This window comes from Elephas maximus, chromosome 1 (genome assembly GCF_024166365.1).
Source record: "Elephas maximus indicus isolate mEleMax1 chromosome 1, mEleMax1 primary haplotype, whole genome shotgun sequence".
Taxonomy (NCBI): domain Eukaryota; kingdom Metazoa; phylum Chordata; class Mammalia; order Proboscidea; family Elephantidae; genus Elephas; species Elephas maximus.
Genome location: NC_064819.1, coordinates 221,307,394 through 221,326,741, shown reverse-complemented (window position 1 = coordinate 221,326,741; position 19,348 = coordinate 221,307,394). Strand labels below are relative to the sequence as shown.

General features: G+C 46.2%; 1 protein-coding gene across 1 annotated transcript in view; it reads right to left on the bottom strand.

The window, feature by feature from the left end:
• Positions 1-214: 214 nt before the first annotated feature.
• The window catches only part of LOC126070298 (uncharacterized), a 138,360-nt gene continuing 119,226 nt past the window's right edge, over positions 215-19,348 (bottom strand). The window contains exon 5 of the mRNA XM_049874353.1: positions 215-779. Within this exon, the coding sequence (XP_049730310.1) occupies positions 577-779 (203 nt within the window). The 3' untranslated portion in view covers positions 215-576. The remainder of the gene's footprint in view (positions 780-19,348) is intronic.

Sequence of the window (19,348 nt, the reverse complement as noted above, 5' to 3'; positions counted from 1 at the left end):
ATCCTGGCTGAAAGCAGAGAATACCAGATGGATGTTTTTTTAAACCTCAACTAGAAGGTGAAAATCATCAGAAACCACCAGGGTGCTCTACACCATGGTATCTGGATGCGATCACAGGACAAAACTTAGCAAGAGAAATTCCTGCCTGAGGGCCCCACGCTTTTCCTACCAAGGACTTACTCTGGTTTCCTGAAGATCTTGCCCTCCACTGGGATAGAAGCTATTAGAAAACGTATCAGTGACGAGAGGACAGTTAACTGCTGTCCTCAGCCAGCTTGATTCAAGATCAGAGTGTACTGTGGAGCCTGAATATCTTAAATCGTGTGAGGAAGGAGAGTCTGAAAAGGAGTGGAGACCGGGAAGAAGAAAGCGGTCGGGAAGAATGGGAAGGAAAATAGAACGGTGTGCTGCTTTCAAACCTTGGATGGCACAGGAAAGAGGAGGAACTGGCTGAGATGAACAGAAAACCCAAGGACCAATCAAAGCGGAAGTCTCCAGGCTTCTGAGTCTTGGCCACGTGATACACCCTAAAGGGCTCTTTCCCAAAAGCTTGCTAGCGGCTCAGGGGTTAGGACCTCATGGCTCTGGCTCTGGGCACCCAGTTCGCTCCCGGCCTCCTGCTTCTGCTGCAGCTGCCGGGCTGGATCTGGACGGCGCCGACCGGTCACTCCGTGGTGCAGAGCGGGGAAGGCGGGGTTCTTTCTGGCCGCTGCTGCCACGGGTCCTCTCCGCTGGCTCGTCCCGAGGCGACAGTTTCCCGAGGGGCTGTTTCTCGCCTCCTGGGTAAGGAGCAGGGACGAAAAAAGAGGGGACGTGGGTGAAAAGCACTACGGGAGATGGAAGGGAGGGGGGCGGATGGAGGGAGCCATGGGCTTCGCGGAAATGTTGCCCAGGGGCGTCACTAGAGCAGGACGACGAAGCGGACGCATCAGGTGATACCGTCAGTGGGGATGGCACTGCCCCTTGCGTCCCGGGGCGACAAGGGCGCTGACTGCAGGGGAATGCGAGCTTCGGACCCAGGGCCTACTTGCAGACCTGGAAGAAGTGACTGCCAAAGCGCTCCGAAGTTGGAACCTAAAGTTGGAGTGGAAAAGAAGCGGCCTGTTTAGCTTGCCGGAGTGGGCACCCAGGCTTCTCTGAGCAACCCCTGCAGAGGACAAGAGGCAAGGGGCGGGAAAATATTTTGGGGGGCAGAGAAGAACAAGGGCCCTGGCTGGGGCCAGGGCGGAGCGCTGCGCGGCCGCGGCCGCCTGGCCTGGAGCTGCAGTCATTCATTGAGGTTTCTTGGGTGACGTAAGCCCTCTTCTTGCTCAGCCTCACCTCCTCTCGCCGTGGCCTGGCCCCCGCCCAAGGGGGAGGAGCAGAACTGCCTGCTTCTTCCAGGGCCCAGAGAAGCCCAAAGCTTGGCCATGGTGAGCATGCTTTGAACTTAAGAGACAAGGGCTTGCAAAGTCTAGACCCTGGAGAAGATTTCTACAAGGAGGGCCCCCAACTACCCGCCTCCCACACCTTCCCTGCTTTCAAAGATCCTCCCCACCCCCCCCCCCAGGTCCATCACTGTTAAGATGCTAAAATGACTTTGGCAACCTTCCCAGAAAAGGAGCTGCCCCAGAGGGCATGGTGTGGAGGTGAGGATGGGGTTAACACCTTCAATCTTGGAGACATGGAGCGGAACAGGAGTGGAATGGGGAGAGAAAGACTTCCCTTCTCCAGGAGACCCCTCGGCTTCCAGACCTGATATCTAGAACTGAGAAATTGTTTCCTTTGGCTCCATTAAACATGAAAACATAGACTGTAAATACAGCTAGGCAGTGTTATGACTTGTAATTTAAAGGAGTCATCTTAATTTTGCGAGTTTTTTATGTCACTACTATTGCCATTACATTCAGTGACATCTATGGGGTCCACTCTTCCCTTCCACCTTGGCTTCAGCCCCAGTGACACTCCCCAGGCACTGGGCCCAGCAAGTGCAGACACCTGGGGCCCCTGTGCTGCCAACGGCCAGGCTCTTCTGCTTGAAGCCCATCCTGGGGACCCCTGTCATTGTCATATTTCTTATAGTGCCTGTTTCCATTCTGTTCTGTGGAAGTGTCAGCTCCTGGAAGACAGACATTGTCTTTTGTTTTCACAAATCTGCCATCACCACCTAAGAGGGTGGCATCAGGGTTTACCCAGTAGCATTTCTCACAGAACCTCAATGAGTCACAGGGACAACGGGGCTGAGGAAGTATTAAGGAGTTTGTGGTGCAGGGTAAGTGCCAAGAAGGGGAACGCCTTTCTCTGCCAGCCAAGCCCTGCACAGGGATGCTCTTGATGCCATGTAGATTGGGGGAGGCTGTCTAATGGGTCCTCTTCGTCCCATCCCAACCCTCATCTGAGATTTTCTCTCGTAGATGCACACTTTCTTTGCTACAACTTCTCATCTGGACAGCGATCATATAAGATTCAAGGCCAGGTGGATGGAAGGACTTTTCTTCACTATGACAGCAAAAATGTCACAGTCGTGGGTCACCTGGGATTGAAAATAAGCAGGACAGAGGAGTGGAAGGATCAGATGGAAACTCTGACAGATGTGGCAGATAACCTCAAACAGTTTCTGCCCAACATTAACCGGGAGAAGATCAGGGGTAAGTCTGAGAATGCCCTCTGCTTGGAGGGGTCAGCTGGGTGAAGGCAGAAGAACAGGTGTAGAAGGAGTGTGTGGCCATTATTGAAATTGTGCAAAAAAAAGACATTGAAAGTTGGTCCAAACAAGAGGTCACTCAGCACGGGCAGGACTTGGAGGACAGAGCAGGGCCAGGACATAAAAGGGAAACAAAGGAGGTGGATGTAGGCAAAGGATTGGTTAGGACTAGAAGGTGATCTCTGTCCATGGGGGGGGGGGGGCAGCTCCTCTCACCCTGCAGGCCCAGATGTGTTGTTACCGTGAAGGAGATGGAAATACCACAGCATTCTGGAAGTTTGGCTTTGACGGATATGTATTCCTCGTCTTCGACCCCGTGAACAAGAATTGGACAGAGGGGCATCCAGGATCCAGAATAATGAGAGAGATATGGGAGAAGATCAGGGATTTGAACAAGTTTTTCGAGAATACCTCAAAAGGAGACTGCCAGAGATGGCTTGAGAAGTTTTTGGGGCACTGGGAAGATATGTTAGAGCCAAAAGGTAAGTAAGAAGTAGAGAAGGAAATGGTAGCTTCCTTTTCTGTGTTTGTGTGTGTGTCTTTGAGAAACAGATCCAGTCCTCAATGAGTTCTTCTTGGGAGAATAATGGACATAGGGATTTTCACCCCATCCTCCCTTTCCCTTCTCACCTCGTGATATCTGTTCGTCCCTGCAGACACCTGTGGTCCCTTCACTGTGGATCTCTTGCTGGCCTCAAACATGGGGGCATCATTGTTTCCAGATCTTTTCTTCTTTTTGTTCCCTCTTCTTAGAGTCGCTTTTTATTCCAGTGGTTGTATTTCTGGACCCCTTCACAACCACTTCATATGTCAGCTCCTGCTAAGCCTTCACGGCATCTTTGTTCATCACCTCCTCTTTGGGCTCAGCCAGAGTACTTGCTTGTATTGTAAGCTTTTGCCTCCATCACTAAGTGTCAGCTCTGTGAGGACAGGCCCATCTCATAACGATCTTCAATGACAGGACCTGTCACAGCGGCTGCCACATAGAGGAGGGTTAAAAAATGTGTGTCTGGCCAAGGGCTTTCACTCCTCTGTTTCCATTTCAGCACAAGTCACCATGGCCTCAGCCATAACCCAACCCAACGTAGCCATCACGCCAAGCCCTGGGATCCTCCTCGTGACCGTCGGCTGCTCAATCCTGCTTGCAAATGAAGGCTGAGTCCTTTAGCTTGATGGGTATTGTGGGCAGAATTGAGAGGGTGGCACGGGGCAGGGAGCCTGGTGTGAATACTCGGGGTAGGTGGATGCTAGAATGCTATCCCTCTGCCAGCCACTGAACCTTCTCAGCATACATATGACACATGGTAAATACCACCTCTTACCACTTGATAGCAAAGACATGGGCTTACTCAGCCCTGAGTTTTGATGAATCATTACTGCCAAAGGTCAGTGGAATGGGAAAGGCCCAGACCTAGGCCTGGGAGCTGTTGCTACTAACGCAGCTTAGCAAAGTCAGGCTTGATGCACACCAGGGTCTCTGTTTAGGAGCAGCCCACCTGCTGGGAGTTGTGGAGACAGCAGGAACACAAGGCATGGGCAGTACTGAAAGTTCAGTGAGGCCACAACCTGTTTCCTCTACATGATGGAATCAAGAATGAGTGGATGGTATCCATCAATCAACAAAAGAAGTGCCTGGAATTACCCAAGAAAAAGGGGACTGACTGGAAAGGGCTTGGCAAGCCCAATCCAATAGACTCAACTCAATTTTGTATTCTCACAGAGAATGTTGTGGGTTGGTAGCAGCAATCAAGGCAGAACCTGGTTCAGAACTAGGTTCTGAAGGAGGGAATCCTGCCTCAGCCTTGGTGCAAAGCATATGGCAGCTGGTCTCATGCCAGACTCCAGATTTTGAGCCAGCTGAGTGCCTACCCATGTGAATAGAGTGGACTCAGGAGAATGGTGGGGCAGAGCTACACCAGGAATGGATGGGGTGGAGGCAGGAACATTCACATTCATATCTGTGTGCTGCCACCAGGGCAAAGAGAGGCTGAGAGAGAAGGGGAAAGAAAGTTATTTGCCTGCCAACCTACCCAGGTTGGAGGACCCAGGATGCAGGCCCCTCTTTTAGTACAGGGCTTCCTCCTGGTCCTGCAGGCCCTGCCATGGAAGGAGAGACCAGGACCTGAGTAAGGGAGCAGATGGATTCACCCTTTGCTCCAGTCCTGAGCCCTAACCACCTGTAGCTAGGCCTGGCTGATTCTGTTGATGCAGAAAAAGAGGCAGGAGCCTGATAGAGGGTGCAAGACACAAGGCAAGGGGGGACAGAAGGGAAGCACATGGCCCTTAATGGGGTAGGCTCTGAGATGGGGAGAGATCAGGGAGGAGTAGCCACAGAGAACTGACCCAGAATCTCCTCAGCCACTTACACAAACATGTGTTTCCCTTCTAAAGGAAGAGGATGCTGCTAAGAAGCCCTGTGATCTGTGGTCTAGTTCGACCACTCTCCCTACTGGCCTGGCAGCTTCTGCATCACCTGCTCTTCATCTCTCAACCATTAGGAGGGTCAGAACTTAGGGCAGATCCAGAGCTACAGCACGTCCTGATGATCCTGAAGAGGTAACATTCCATCGGTGACTATCCCACCATGCCCTTTTCCCAGTCTTATTGTGCCTTTTTCTCTTGGTGCTACTGAAAGAATGCACTGGACTTTCTAACTCTGTGAATAAGAAATCCCAACCAAGAGAACATTTTCCATCTTCACTCTGGTTGTGGAAAATGGAGTTCTCAGAATCCCCTCTGTATCCTTGGGATGGGCAACACCAGTTAAAGTACCGTGTGTAAGCTTATCATCTCAGAGATTGTTTCCATGTCCTGAGAAAGAATCTCCCTTCTGTTAAAAAGATCAAAATTTTATCCATCATTGATTCCTTTACTAACTGATTAAACAATATTTAAATAAATATCTCTATTTTCTGAAAAATTGAATTACTTGCAAATTTCATCTTAAGTCTTACTAGACAATTGTTAGTACTTCCTTCTTCCTCCACAATGTGGGGAAAAGACTACCAGTGGTTCTGCTGGAAATCAGTTTGGCACTTCTTTTAAAAGCTAAAATTGAACTACCATATGATCCAGCAATCCTGCACCTTAGAATATAACCTAGAGCAGTAAGAGCCCTCACACAAACAGATATATGCACACCCATGTTTACTGCAGGACTGTTTACAATAGCAAAGAGATGGAAGCAACCAAAGGGCCCATTAATGGATGAATGGATAAACAAATTATGGTATATTGACATAATGGAATGCTATGCAACAATGAAGAACAACAATGAATCCGTGAAACATCTCATAACATGGAGGAATCTAATAGGCATTATGCTGAGTGAAATTAGTCAGTTGCCAAAGGATAAATATTGTATGAGACCACTATTATAAGAACTCAAGAAAAAGTTTAAACACAGGAGAAAATATTCTTTGATGGTTAGGAGGGTGGGGAGGGAGGGACAGGGTATTCGCTAATTAGATAGTAAACAAAAACTATTTTGGTTGAAGGGAAAGACAACACACAGCACAACTGGACTAAACCAAAAGCTAAGAAGTTTCCTAAATACAACAAAACACTTCGCAGACCAGAGTAGCAGGGGCAGGGGTCTGGGGACCATTGTTTCAGGGGACATCTAGGTCGACTGGCATAATGATATCCTTGACAACTTCAATCTTTTCTCCGATTATCATGATATTGCTTACTGGTTCAATTGTGAGGATTTTGTTCTCTCTATGTTTAAGTGTAATCCATAACAAAGGCTGTAGTCTTTGATACTCAACAGTAAGTGCTTCAAGTCCCCTTCACTTTCAGCAAGCAAGGTTGTGTCATCTGCATAACACAGGTCGTTGAGTCTTCCTCCAGTCCTGATGAGGCATTCTTCTTCATGTAGTCCAGTTTCTCGATTATCAGCTAAGCGTACAGATTGAATAAGTATGGTGAAAGGATACAACCCTGACGTACACCTTTCCTGATTTTAAACCAAGCAGTATTCTCTTATTCTGTTGAAACGACTGCCTTTTGATCTATGTACAGGTCCTGCAGGAGCACAATTAAATGTTCTGGAATTCCCAATCTTCACCATGTGTCATGGATTGAATTGTGTCCCCCAAAATATCTGTCACTTCAGCGGGGCCATGATTCTCAGCACTCTGTGAGTGTCCATCATTTTATGTGATTGTCCACCATTTTATGTGATTTTCCTATATGTTGTAAATGCTATCACTATGATGGAACAAGATAGATTATCAGCAGTTATACTGATGAGGTCTACAAGATTAGGTAGTGTCTTAAACCAAAATCTTTTGAAATATAAAAGAGAAAGGCAAGCAGAGAGACATGGGGGACCTCATACCACCAAGAAAGCAGTGCCAGGAGCAGAGTGCGTCCTTTGGACCTGAGATTCCTGCACTGAGATGCTCCCAGACCAAGAGAAGACTGATGACAAGGACCTTCCTCCAGAGCTGACAGAGAGAGAAAGCCTTTCCCTAGAGCCTGTGCCCTGTTTTCTAGCCTACTGGACTGTGAGAGAACAGACATCTCTTTGTTCAAGCCATCCACCTGTGGTATTTCTGTTACAGCAGCACTAGATGATTAAGACACCATGTTATCCATAATTTTTTATGATCCACACAGTCTACTGCCTTTGCATAGTCAATAAAACACAGATAAACATCTTTCTGGTATTCTCTGCTTTTAGCCAAGATCCCTCTCATGTCAGCAATGGTATCCCTCCTTCCACATCCTCTTCTGAATTCGGCTTGAATTTCTGGCAGTTCTTTGTCAATGTATAGCTGCAACTGTTTTAGAATTTTTTACTTGTGTGTGATATTAATGACATTGTTCGATAATTTCTGCATTCTGTTGAATCATCTCTCTCTGGAATGGGCACATATATGAATCTCTTCCAGTCAGTTGGCCAGGTCGCTGTCTCCCAAAATGTCTTGGCATAGAGGAATCAGTGCTTCCAGAGTTGCATGTGTTTGTTAAAAGATCTCAATTGGTATTCCATCAATTCCTGGAGCCTTTTTTTTTTTTTTTTTGCCAATGCCTTCAGTACAGCTTGGACTTCTTTCAGTACCATCAGTTCTTGATCAAACACTACCTCCTGAAATGGTTGAATGTCGACCAATTCCTTTGGTACAGTGATTCTGTGTATTCCTTCCATCTTCTTTTGATGCTTCCTGCATCTTTCGATTTTTTGCTCATAGACTCCTTCAGTATTGCAACTCAAGGCTTGAATTTTTTTCTTCAGTTCTATTCACTTCAGAAATGCCAAACATGTTCTTCCTTTTGGGATTTCTAACTCCAGATCTTTGGACATTTCATTATAATACTTTATTTGCATTCTCAAGACACTCTTTGAAATCCTCTCTTCAGGTCTTTTACTTCATCATTTCTTCTGCTCACTTTAGCTACTGTAAGTTCTGGGGTAAGTTTTAGAGTATCTTCTGACATCCATTTTGGTCTTTTCTTTCTTTCCTGTCTTTTCAATGACCTTTTCCTTTCTTCATGTATGATGTCCTGGACGTCATCCCACAACTCTTCTGGTCTTCAGTCATTAGTGTTCAACGCCACAAATCCAATCTTGAGATGATCGCTAAACTCAGGTGGGATATACTCAAGGACATACTTTGGGTCTAATGGACTTGTTTTAATTTTCTTCAGCTTCAACCTGAATTTGCGTATGAGTAATTGATGGTCTTTCTGCACCTAGTCCCTGGCCTTGCTCTGACTGATGATCTTGAGCTTCTCCATCATCTCTTTCCACTGATGTAGTCAATTTTATGCCTTTGTATTCTATCCAGAGAGATGCATGTATGTGCTCGCTGTTTATGTTCTTAAAGAAAGGTTTTTCCAATGAATACATCGTTGATCTCGCACATTTTATCATGTGAATTCTGGAATCATTTCTATCACCACGGCCATATATTCCAGCTACAATCCTTCTTCTTTGTTCCAGCTTTCACATTCCATTAATCAATAGTTATCAATGCATCTTGATTGCACGTTTGATCAATTTCAGACTGCAGAAGTTGGTAAAACCTTCTGTTTCTTCATCTTTAGTCCTAGTGGTTGGTATGTAAATTTGAATCATACTTGTATTAACTGGTCTTCTTTGTAGGCATATTGATATTATCCTTTATCTGACAGTGTTGTTTTTCAGCATAGTTCCTGAAATGCTCTTTTTGATAATGAATGGGACACTGTACCTCTTCAATTTGTCATTCCCTACATGCCCATATGATTATCTGATTCAAAATGGCCAATACCAGTCCATTTCAGCTCATTAATGCCTAGGATATTGATATTCAAGCATTCCATTTCATTTTTGACAACTTCCAATTTTCCTTGATTCATAACTTCCTACATTCCACATTCCAATTATTAATGGATATTTTCATCTGTTTCTTCTCATTTTTAGTCATGCCACATCAGCAAATGAAGGTTCCAAAAGATTTACTCCATCCAAGTCATTAAGATGAACACTACTTTCAGGAAGCAGCTCTTCCCCAGTGTATTTTGAGTGCCCTCCAACCTGAAGGGCTCATATTCCAGCATTATATCAGATGATGTTCCACAGTTATCCATAAGGATTTCACTGGTCAATTTTTTCAGAAGTAGATCTCCAGGTCCTTCTTCCCACTCTGTCTTAGTCTGGAAGCTCTGCTGAAATCTGTCAACTGTGAGTTTTGTTGTTGTTGTTAGGTGCCGTTGAGTCAATTCCGACTCATACTGACCCTATGTAAAACAGAACAAAACAGTGCTGGTCCTGAGCCATCCTCACAATCACTGCTGCGCATAAGCCCATCATTGCAGCCACTGTGTCAATCCCTCTTGTTAAGAGTCTTCCACTATGGGTGACTCAGCTGCTATTTGAACTAAGGGTGGCATAGCTTCCAGCATAAAAGCAACACACAGGCTACCACAGCATGACAAACTGACAGAAGAGTGGTGGTTCTCAACCATATAGACCACTAAAGTCAAAAGTTTGTTTTAAACTATGCCTTTTACAAAGACATGTCACTAGAAGTTTCTCAGTTAAGCTCATCAAAAACAAAATAAAAAATATGGGAAGGAGGACCCACTGTGTTTCTTAGGTCCCAGTCCAGGACACTGTGAGGTTAAGACACCTGTCCTGAGCCATTAAGATACTTGCCTCATGCCCCAAAGGACATGATCCTAGGTCTTCAGACATCAAGTCCTGCGTTCATCCCATGACATTCCGTCCTTTATGCTCACATAAAGTATGTGCTCTGTTCATGTTTGTGGTCATTGTTAATGAACTTGTTGGTATTGTTGCCCCAACTCTCCACTCTTACAAAACCTAAGCAACTTGCCCAAAGTCATTAATATCTACAGCTTTACACATTTTCTTTGCCTTGTTCTTTTGTGGAGGAAATGACCTCTTCTCTCCCTGAGTTCACTTCATCTGTGCTGTTGGGGTCCCTCATCTTCAGGAAGAGGGTGTGTTTGGTTCAGGGAGGGGTGGGGTCCGCCTTGTGCGGATTTGAACATGTTAACTAGATTAGTCAAGTTTTTCTTTCTTTTCTTTGATGTTAGTCTCTCTTGAATTCAGGTGTGTGTGTCAGTCTTGGTGCGTTCACTTGTGGGGGGTGTATGTTACTCCAAGGTAATATCTCTGGGAATCTCTATTCATGTGTTTTGGCAATTTCCTATATGAATCCTCCTCCCACAGCTGTTCTCCTCCCTTCAGATCCCACTTGGTTAAAGAGCTCGCCCTTTCCCCTCCACATTGGATTCAGCCCAAGAACACACTTCCCGGAAACTAGGCAGGTGCAGACACACCATGACCCTTCTGTTGTTATCAAGGCCCAGTGACTGTGCATGAATCCCATCCTGGGTGTCCCTGTTGTTGTGACTTCCATTAATACACAGTGTCTGCTTCCATTCCTCTACACTGGACTGTGAGGGCCAGAAGGACAGACACTGTCTTGTATGTTCATGAATCTCCTATCATCAGCACTGTTAAGAGTCCAGAGGTGCATCAGAGTTCACCATGTGGCATCTCTCACAGAACCTCAAAGAAAGTCACATGGAAGACAGAACTAAGGAAGAATTCCACAGCTGGTTATATAGGGGCTGTGACAGGAAGGGGCCCTTCTTTCTCTGCCACTAGCCCTGAAGCAGGATTCTCTTGATGTCACAGAGATTAGTTCCAAGAAAACCCAAACCCTTTGCTGTCGAATCAATTCCAACTATTAGCAACCCTATAGGAGAGAGTAGAACTGCCCCTAGGGTTTCCAAGGAGTGCCTGGTGGATTTGAACTACTGACATTTTGGTTAGCAGCTGTACCTCTTAACCACTACGCCACCAAGGTTTCCAGAGGTTCAGTCGAGGGTGGCAAATAAATCCTCTTTGCCCCACCTTAGCCCTCACCTGAGATTAACCCTCACAGACATTCATTCTCTTTTCTACAACTTCACCATCATTTCTAAGTCCTCATTTGGACAGCCTTGGTGTGAGGTCCAAGGCCAGGGACATAAAAGTTTGTTTCTTCACTATGACAGTGGTAGCAACAGGCCATAACCTTGAGGCCCCTGGAGATGATTGTGCATGTCATGAAGGTGGGTTGAACAACCGAGATTCTGAGAGCCATGGCAAAAGGACTGAAAAAGCAACTACCTGACATTAATCTGGAGAATTACATAACCAGAGGTAAGTTTGAGATGACCCAGTGCATGGAGATGGTCAAGAGGGTGAAGACAAGAGAAGAACAGCTATTAAAGGGATGGTTTGCTATTGTGCTTGTGTTACAAAAAAGTAGAAGTTGGCCTCAACCAAGAGGCCTGCAATAAGGGTGAGCCTTGGAAGACAGAGTAGGGCAGGAAAAAAGAGACCAGAGGAAGTGAATGACAGGTGGGGGCAATGGATTGGATAAGACTAGAGGGTGATCCGTCTCCAAGAAGGGCAACTCCTCTCACCATGCAGGACAAGATGTATTCATCAGCAAGGGGCTGGCAGGTGCATCAGTGCATCCTGGCAGTAAGACTTTGACAGAAATATGTTCCTCCACATGGACAGGGAGAAAATAAAGTGGACAGAGGTTCATGCTGGCTTCAGATCAATGAAAGAGAAGTGGAAGAAGAGTAAGGATGTGACTATTCTTGAAGAATATCTCAAAAGGAAACTAGGACCTGAGTAAGGGAGAAGATGCATTCAGTCCTCACTCTAGGCCTGAGCCCTAGCCATCTGTAGCCAGGTCTGGGCTGACACTGTTGATGCAGAAAAGGAGGGAAGATGGATGGGTACAGGCTGCAGGACACAGAGTAAAGGGGAACAGAAGGGAAGTACATGGTCTCAGTGAAGGCAGGCTATGAGATGGGGAGTAATGAGGAAGGGAACCCCAAGAGAACTGACCCAGCTTTTCCTCAGTGACTTGCACAAACATGTGTTTCCTTTCTGAAAATGGTACCAAGAAGCCCCAAGGACTGTGGTCTAGTCCAATCACTTCCTCTCCCTACTGGGCCGGTAGCTCTTCTATCGCCAGCTCTTCATCTCTCAACCATTAGGAGAGTCAAATCTTAGAGCAGATCCTGAGCCTCCAGCAGGTTCTGCTGATCCTGCAGATGCAACATCACAGTCCCCGTGCCCATGGATGACAATCCTCTTCTACTCTTTCCCTGATCATATTGTGCCTTGTTCCCTTGGTGCTACTGATACAACTCTTGCACTGGACCTTCTCATGGCTGGAACAGGAAATCTCAGCAAAGAGAACATTTTCCATCTTCTCCTTTGTTGTGGAAAACCAAGTACTTTCTGAATCATGACCATGTCCTTGTGAATGATATCACCAGTTGCATGTTGTATGCAACCTCAGAAGGGAAATACCTCAAAAAACATGTGATTGTCCACTGCAATGTTGTTTGTCACAGCAAAGTCATTACCACTAACAGCTTTGCACATTGTCTTGTTCTTTTCTGGAGGAATGATCTCTTCTCTCCCTGAATCAAACTCATCTGTGCTGTTGGGGTTCCTCACCTGTAGGGGGAGGGTGTCCCTTGGTTCAAGGGGGGAGGGAGGTGGACTGTTTTGCGGTTTTCTACCTGTGACCTAGGTTGTTGAAGCTTTTCTTCTTTATTTTTGGTGTGAGTCTCTGGGTTTCAGATGTGTGAGAGACAGTCTTGGGTGCTCACATGACGCATATGTTGTTACAGGGCCAAGGTTCTCTGAGACACTCTAGTCCTGGGTCTCACCAATCACTGTATGTGTCCTTTCCAGTTGGCTGCTCTCCTAAGTCCCTGGAATAGTGTGGAAACCTTGCTTTTGGAATTCTCCACCCTACCACCCCTAAGTAATGAAGTCCTCTCTTCCCTTCCACCTTGGCTTCATGTCCAGTAGACCTTCCCTGGGCACTGGGCCCAACAGGTACAGACACACAAGGACCTCGCTGCTGTTGCCAGGTTCTTCTACAGGAAGCACATTCTGGGGGTCCCTGTCATTGTCATTTTTCTTATAACACAGTGTCTGTTTCCAGTCTTTTCTGCTGGAGGGTGAGCTCCTAGAGGACAAACATTAACGATATGTTCACAAATGTCCCATGAAAAGTCTTCAGGGTTGCATCAGAGTTCACCGTGTGTCATTTATCACCATGAGACACAGGGAGGGCTGTGCTCAGGAAAAATTCAGGTGTTGATGGAACAGGGAGTGCCAGGAAAGGGCATTCCTTTCTCTGCCAGCCCAGCCCTATTGTGGGTGCTATTGTTGTCATGGAGACAGTGACAGGGTATCTAATGGGTCCTCTTCTCCACACCACAACATCACCTGAGATGTTCTCTCACAGACACTCACTGTCTTTGCTACAACTTCACCATCATGTTTTTAAGTCCCCACCTGGACAGCGATGCTGTGAGGTTCAAGGCCAGGTAGATGAAAAGATTTTTCTTCATTATGACTGTGGCAGCAACAAAGTCATAACCTTGGGTTCCCTGAGGATGAAGATGCCACAAAGAAATGGGAAAAACAGACCAAAACTCTGAAAGATATGGGAGCTGAGCTCAAAAAGCTACTGCCTGACATTAAACTACAGGAGTAAGTGTGAGAAGGCCCCATGCTTGCAGATGGTCACATGGGGGAGGGCAAGAGAAGCGCAGATGTTGAAGAACTGGGTGCTATTATTGTCTTCATGTTTTAAAAAAGTGTAAGTTGATCCCACTCAAGAGGACCCTCAGCAAGGGTAAGGACAACTCAAGGCAGGAAGTAAGAGTGGAGCAGAGGAAATGGATGTCAAGCAGGGGAACAGAATTGGTCAGGACGAGAAGTGATCTCTCTCTCCTTAGGAGGCAGCTCCTCTCACCCTGCAGGCCAAGATGGGTTGTCAGTGTGAAGCAGGCAGGCACACCAGAGCATCCTGGCACTTCTGCTTTGACAGACAGATGTTCCTCCTTTGACTTGGAAAAAAAGACGTGAACAAAGGTGCATCCTGGAGGCAGGTTGAAGAAAGAGGAGTGGGAGAAGGACAGGGATGTGAGCAAGTTCTTCAGGAGAACCTCACAGGGAGATTGCAACAGATGGCTTAAGGAATTTTGGGGGCACTGGGAGAAAATGCTGGAGCCAATAAGTAACTGAGAAAGGGGAAAAGAAGCAGTAGACTCCTTTTCTGAGTGTCTGCGTGTACTTGCTTGTGTGTGTGTGCGAATCCATTCCGCAGTGAATTCTTCATGGGAGAATAATGGACACAGGAATTTTCACCCCATCCTCACTTTCCCTTCTTACCTGCTGACATCTCCTCACTACACACACCTGTGCTCTGTTCACCTTGCTTTTCTTATACGCTCCACACATTTGGGCATCATGATGTTTCCAGAACTTTTCTTCTTACTATTCTTTCTTCTTAGAATCACTTTTCTTTCTCAGCTCTCTTGGTCAATTTCTGGAAATCGTTCATATCCACCTCAAATGTCAGCACCTATGAATCCTTCAGTATTGTCCTCATTCATCACTTCGTCATCAGCCACAGCAAGAGTGACTGTGAATTGTAAGCTTTTGCTTCTCTCACTGAGTATGCGGGCTCCTTGAAGACAGGTCCATCCCATATTCACCAGGACCTCTCACAACGGCTGCCACATAGTACAGGGCTAACAAAAGTGTGCATTGTTTGGATCACCTGTGTTGACAGGAGCTGAGGAAGGCATCTCCTCAGGTTTGGGAAATGGGCAAGGGCTTTCACTCTTCAGGTTTCTTTTCAGCACCACCACCCATGGCCTCAGGCACAGCCAAATCCAAGGCAACAGCCATTACACTGGGCCCTTGGATCTTCCCCATGACCCTCACCTGCTCAATTCTACTTGACATCCAAAGCCAAGTCCTTTAGAGTGACAGGTACTGTGGGCAGAATTTAGAGGGTGGCATGCGGCAGGTGGCCTGGAGTGACGACTGGGGAGAGGGGGAACCCAGAGTCCTACCTTTGCCCCAGCCACTGAACTTTCTCATCCTGCATATGAAATGTAATGAATACAATCTGTAATCCTTTCATAGGAATAACTAAGTCTCTCTCAGCCCTGAATACTGATAAATCCTTACTCTCAAGGGTCAGTAGAAAAGGAAAAAAGCCCATACTAAGCCTTAGTGCTCTTGTTGCTAAAGGGAATTAGCAAAGTCAGGCCTGATGCAGACCAGGGTTTCCTTCTGGAAATGGTCCAAGTACCGGGTGGTGTGAGACAGCAGGAACACAAGGCATTGGAGGAATTCAAATGTGCGCAGCAATGACTTGTTAGCTCTAGATGATAAGATCAAGAGGAAGGGGATTCCATTCACCAGGCTAACCTGAGAAGGGTGGGTCCTACACCTAGAATATGAAGCTGAAAAGGGTTTTGCAAATACTTTGAGTTCGTGACTGCATTCCCACAGAAAGTGGCTTGGGTTTCAGCAAGTAAGGCAGAACGCTAACAGTAGAGCCTGAGACAGGACCAGGTTCAGAAGAGGCCAGGTCTCAGTGGGCAGCCTCATGCCACACTCCAGATCTCTGAGCCAGCTGAGGGCCCACCTGTCTGAGCATAGTGGACTCCGGACACAGGTGGGACCAATCTAGACCAGGTTCAATGACATGGGGGCAGGGACAGTCAGAGATGTGTGCTGCACCCAGGGTGAAGAGAAGCTGGGAGAGGAGGGGAAAGAAGAATGTTTGCCTGAAACCCTGCCCAGGTAGAGGAACTAGGATCCAGGCTCTTCTCTTCGGACAGGGCTTCCCTTGGTCCTATAGGCTCTGCCATAGAAGGGACAAGCAGGACTCAAGTAAAGAAAGCACATGTATTCACTCCTTGCTCTACTCCTGGCCTCAACAGACTGTTGCAGAGCCTGGGCTGACTCTGCTGATGGGGCAAAAGAGGGAGGACCCAGGGTGAGGAGGAAACACAGGGAGGTACATGACCCTTAGGGGAGGAGGATATGAGATGGGGAGTGATTGGGGAAGGGTAGCCAAGGAGAACTGAACCAAGATTTTGCCATGGAGAAACGTGTTTCCTTTTGAAGGCTGAAGATGCTATCAAGAAATCTGAAAGTTTCTCCATCACCTTCTCTTTATCACTCAACCACCAAAACCCACCAAATTCACTGCCATTGAGTCCATTCTGATTCATAGCGACTCTGTATAGGACAGAGTAGAACTGCCCGAGAAGGTCTCCAAGGTTATAGATCTGTACAGAAACAGACTGTCATACCTTTCTCCCATGAAGCAGCTGGTGGGTTCAAAATGCCAACCTTTCAGTCAGCAGCTGAGCACTTTAGCCACTGCCCCACCAGGGCTTCTCTCAACCACTGGAAGGGTCAAACCTTAGAGCAGGTCCTGATGATCCTGAAGATGTAACATTCCATGGGTGACTATCCCACTGTGCCCTTTTCCGGGTCTTATCGTGCCTTTTTCTCTTGGTGCTACTGACAGAATCCTGCACTGGACCTTCTAACTGTGTGAATAAGAAATCTGAACCAAGAGAACATTTGCATCTTCTCTTCGGTTGTGGAAAATCAGGTAGTTCTGTGAATCCTGTTCATATCCTCAAAATGATGCTGTCAATAATAAAACATTGTATGCACCTCAGAACCTCATGGATTGTGTCTATGTCCACAGGAAGAAACTCCCCTTTTCTTAAAAAAGATCAAAATCATTTTATCATTGGTTTCTTTAGTAATTCATTACCCTGTAGTACTGTTTAAATAGACATCTCTACTTTCTCAAAAACTTAATGACTCACAAATTTTGTCTTAAAACAAATAATTATTGCCACTTCGTCCACACTATGAAAGGAAAAAAACAGTGATTCTGCTAGATTGCTAATGAAAACAGAGAATGTAAAGATCTCACTTAAATGAGCAATCAAGCCACCTGGTTCTCAGTGTTGAACATTATCTTGGTACCCTGGATGTGAGCAAATATTCTTGGCATGAATGAAAGAGAATTTTTCTGGTTTTCCCAAGCACAACCCACTCTCAATCCCCAGCACTGACTTGCCTCGTCAGTCCTTGTATTCTTCAGTGAGAAGTACATCTTCGAGGCAGAAAAATCTCCATTTTTAAAAAGCTGTTTTATTCCCCACACCGACAAAGGATCAGTATCCAAAATATATAAAGAATTCCTACAAATAAAGAAGAAGAAGTCTAATTCTCCAAAGGTACTGGGCAAAGGCTTGGACATCTCATAGATGGCCAATAAGCCTATGAAAAGACTCAAAATTTCACCAGTTATGGAAGGAATGCACTTTAATGGAACAAGAACATACCTTTACACACCCATCAAATTTGCAAACATCTAAAAATATTTCAACAATAATCACTGGATAGAAATGAAATAACAGAATTCTCTTATATTGTTTGTAAGACTGTGAACTGAATCACCATTTGAAATATAATTTAACCATGTCTAGTAAACTGGAAGTGTAATGATGGCATGTGGGTGGTGTCTGACCTTCTCTAACTTCACAAGGGAAAAGGAAAACCAATATCAACAGCCCAAGGCTGATTCCTATGAGATGGAGGTCAGACATGCCTCCTCTCTCTACCATCTTTACCAATTCTGACAGCAACCATCCCTCCCACGGTACTCTCTACTTCTCTGCTGGGTTCAGTAACTCATTGCAATGGTCAGGCAGAAATCACAGACAATACTCATGATTGTGAGGTTTATTAGGGAAGTAACCTGTTAACCTGTTGCTGTTGAGTCGCTTACAGATTAGAACTCTCCCACAAGGTTTCCAAGGAGCAGCTGGTGGATTCGAACTGCCAACCTTTTGGTTAGTAGTTGAGCTTTTAATCACTGCACCACCAGGACTTCTATTAGGGAAATAACAGGTTACAATTCAGGCCCAGAAACACTCGGGATACAGTTCTTCCTTCAGGACAGCCTGTTCCCAGTCATGCTCAAAGGCACACCACCCTCTGGCCCTAGGGCTCTGTCCTGCTCAGGCAAGTGTTACAAAGTTCTTTTAGCCCCTCCCTAAGTCCCCAGAAACCCTGGTGCACTAGTGGTTAAGTGCTACAGCTGCTAACCAAGAGATCGGCAGTTCGAATCCAACAGGCACTCCTTGAAAACTCTATCTGTCCTATAGGGTCACTATGAGTCAGAATTGGCTCCATGGCAGTGGGTTTGGTTTTTGGTTTAAGTCCCCAGAGGCACCCCATGCACTCAGCTTATTCCGTGGGCCAGGAAGCCCACTGAGAGGTCTCCTACTGGTCTCCCACCCTCTTGAGGGTTACAGCTCTCTCTGTCTGTCTGTCTGTCTCCCGGTTCCAGGAGCTTCTCAGTGCAGGGATCCCGAGTGCAAAGGACACCATTGTCCACTCCTGGCTATTCTTCCTTACTGGGGGTGGGGGGGGTGTACCCAGAAAAACCCAGTGCCGTCGAGTCGATTCTGACTCATAGCGACCCTATAGGACAGAGTAGAACTGCCCCATAGAGTTTCCAAGGAGCGCCTGGCGAATTCAAGCTGCCGACTCTTTGGTTTGCAGCCGTAGCACTTAGCCACTACACCACCAGGGTTTCCTGGGGGGGGGGTGTAGGATCCTCTATTTCCTGTCTATGGGGTGGCACATTTCAAGCCCAGTAGGATGGCAAAACCCACCAGTCCCTTTGGTGGGCTACAATTACCCTATATGCACCAAAAAAGAAAAAGAAAAAAAAAAAACCCATTGCAGTCAAGTTGATCCCAACTCATAGAGACCCTATAGGAAAGAAGAACTGCCCCATATTGTTTCCAAGAAGCAGCTGGTGGATTCAAACTGCCGACCTTTTGGTCAGCAGCAGAGCTCGTAAACGCCGTACCACCAATCACCTGGGTGGGAGTTACAAAACTATGACAAGGAAGGTCATACAAAAGTGACTCATCGCGCCACAGGAAGATACGATTATCCTACCTCACAGCAATTCAGTGTTAGCTACAATTTTGTAAATATTTACCAAAAGCTTTTAGATATTTGATTGATTGTTGTAGTGTTGTTTGTCTTATCAAAAAAATTAGCAACAATGTAAATATTAATCAGTTTAAAAAAAAAAACTGCCATCCAGTCAATTTCAACTCATAGTGACCCTACAGGACAGAGCAGAACTGCCCCACAGGGTTTCCAAGGCTGTAAATCTTTACAGAAGCAGACTGCCACATATTTCTCCCGTGGAGCAGGTGGGAATGTAAACCACTCTGGAAATCGATTTGGCACTTCCTTAAAAA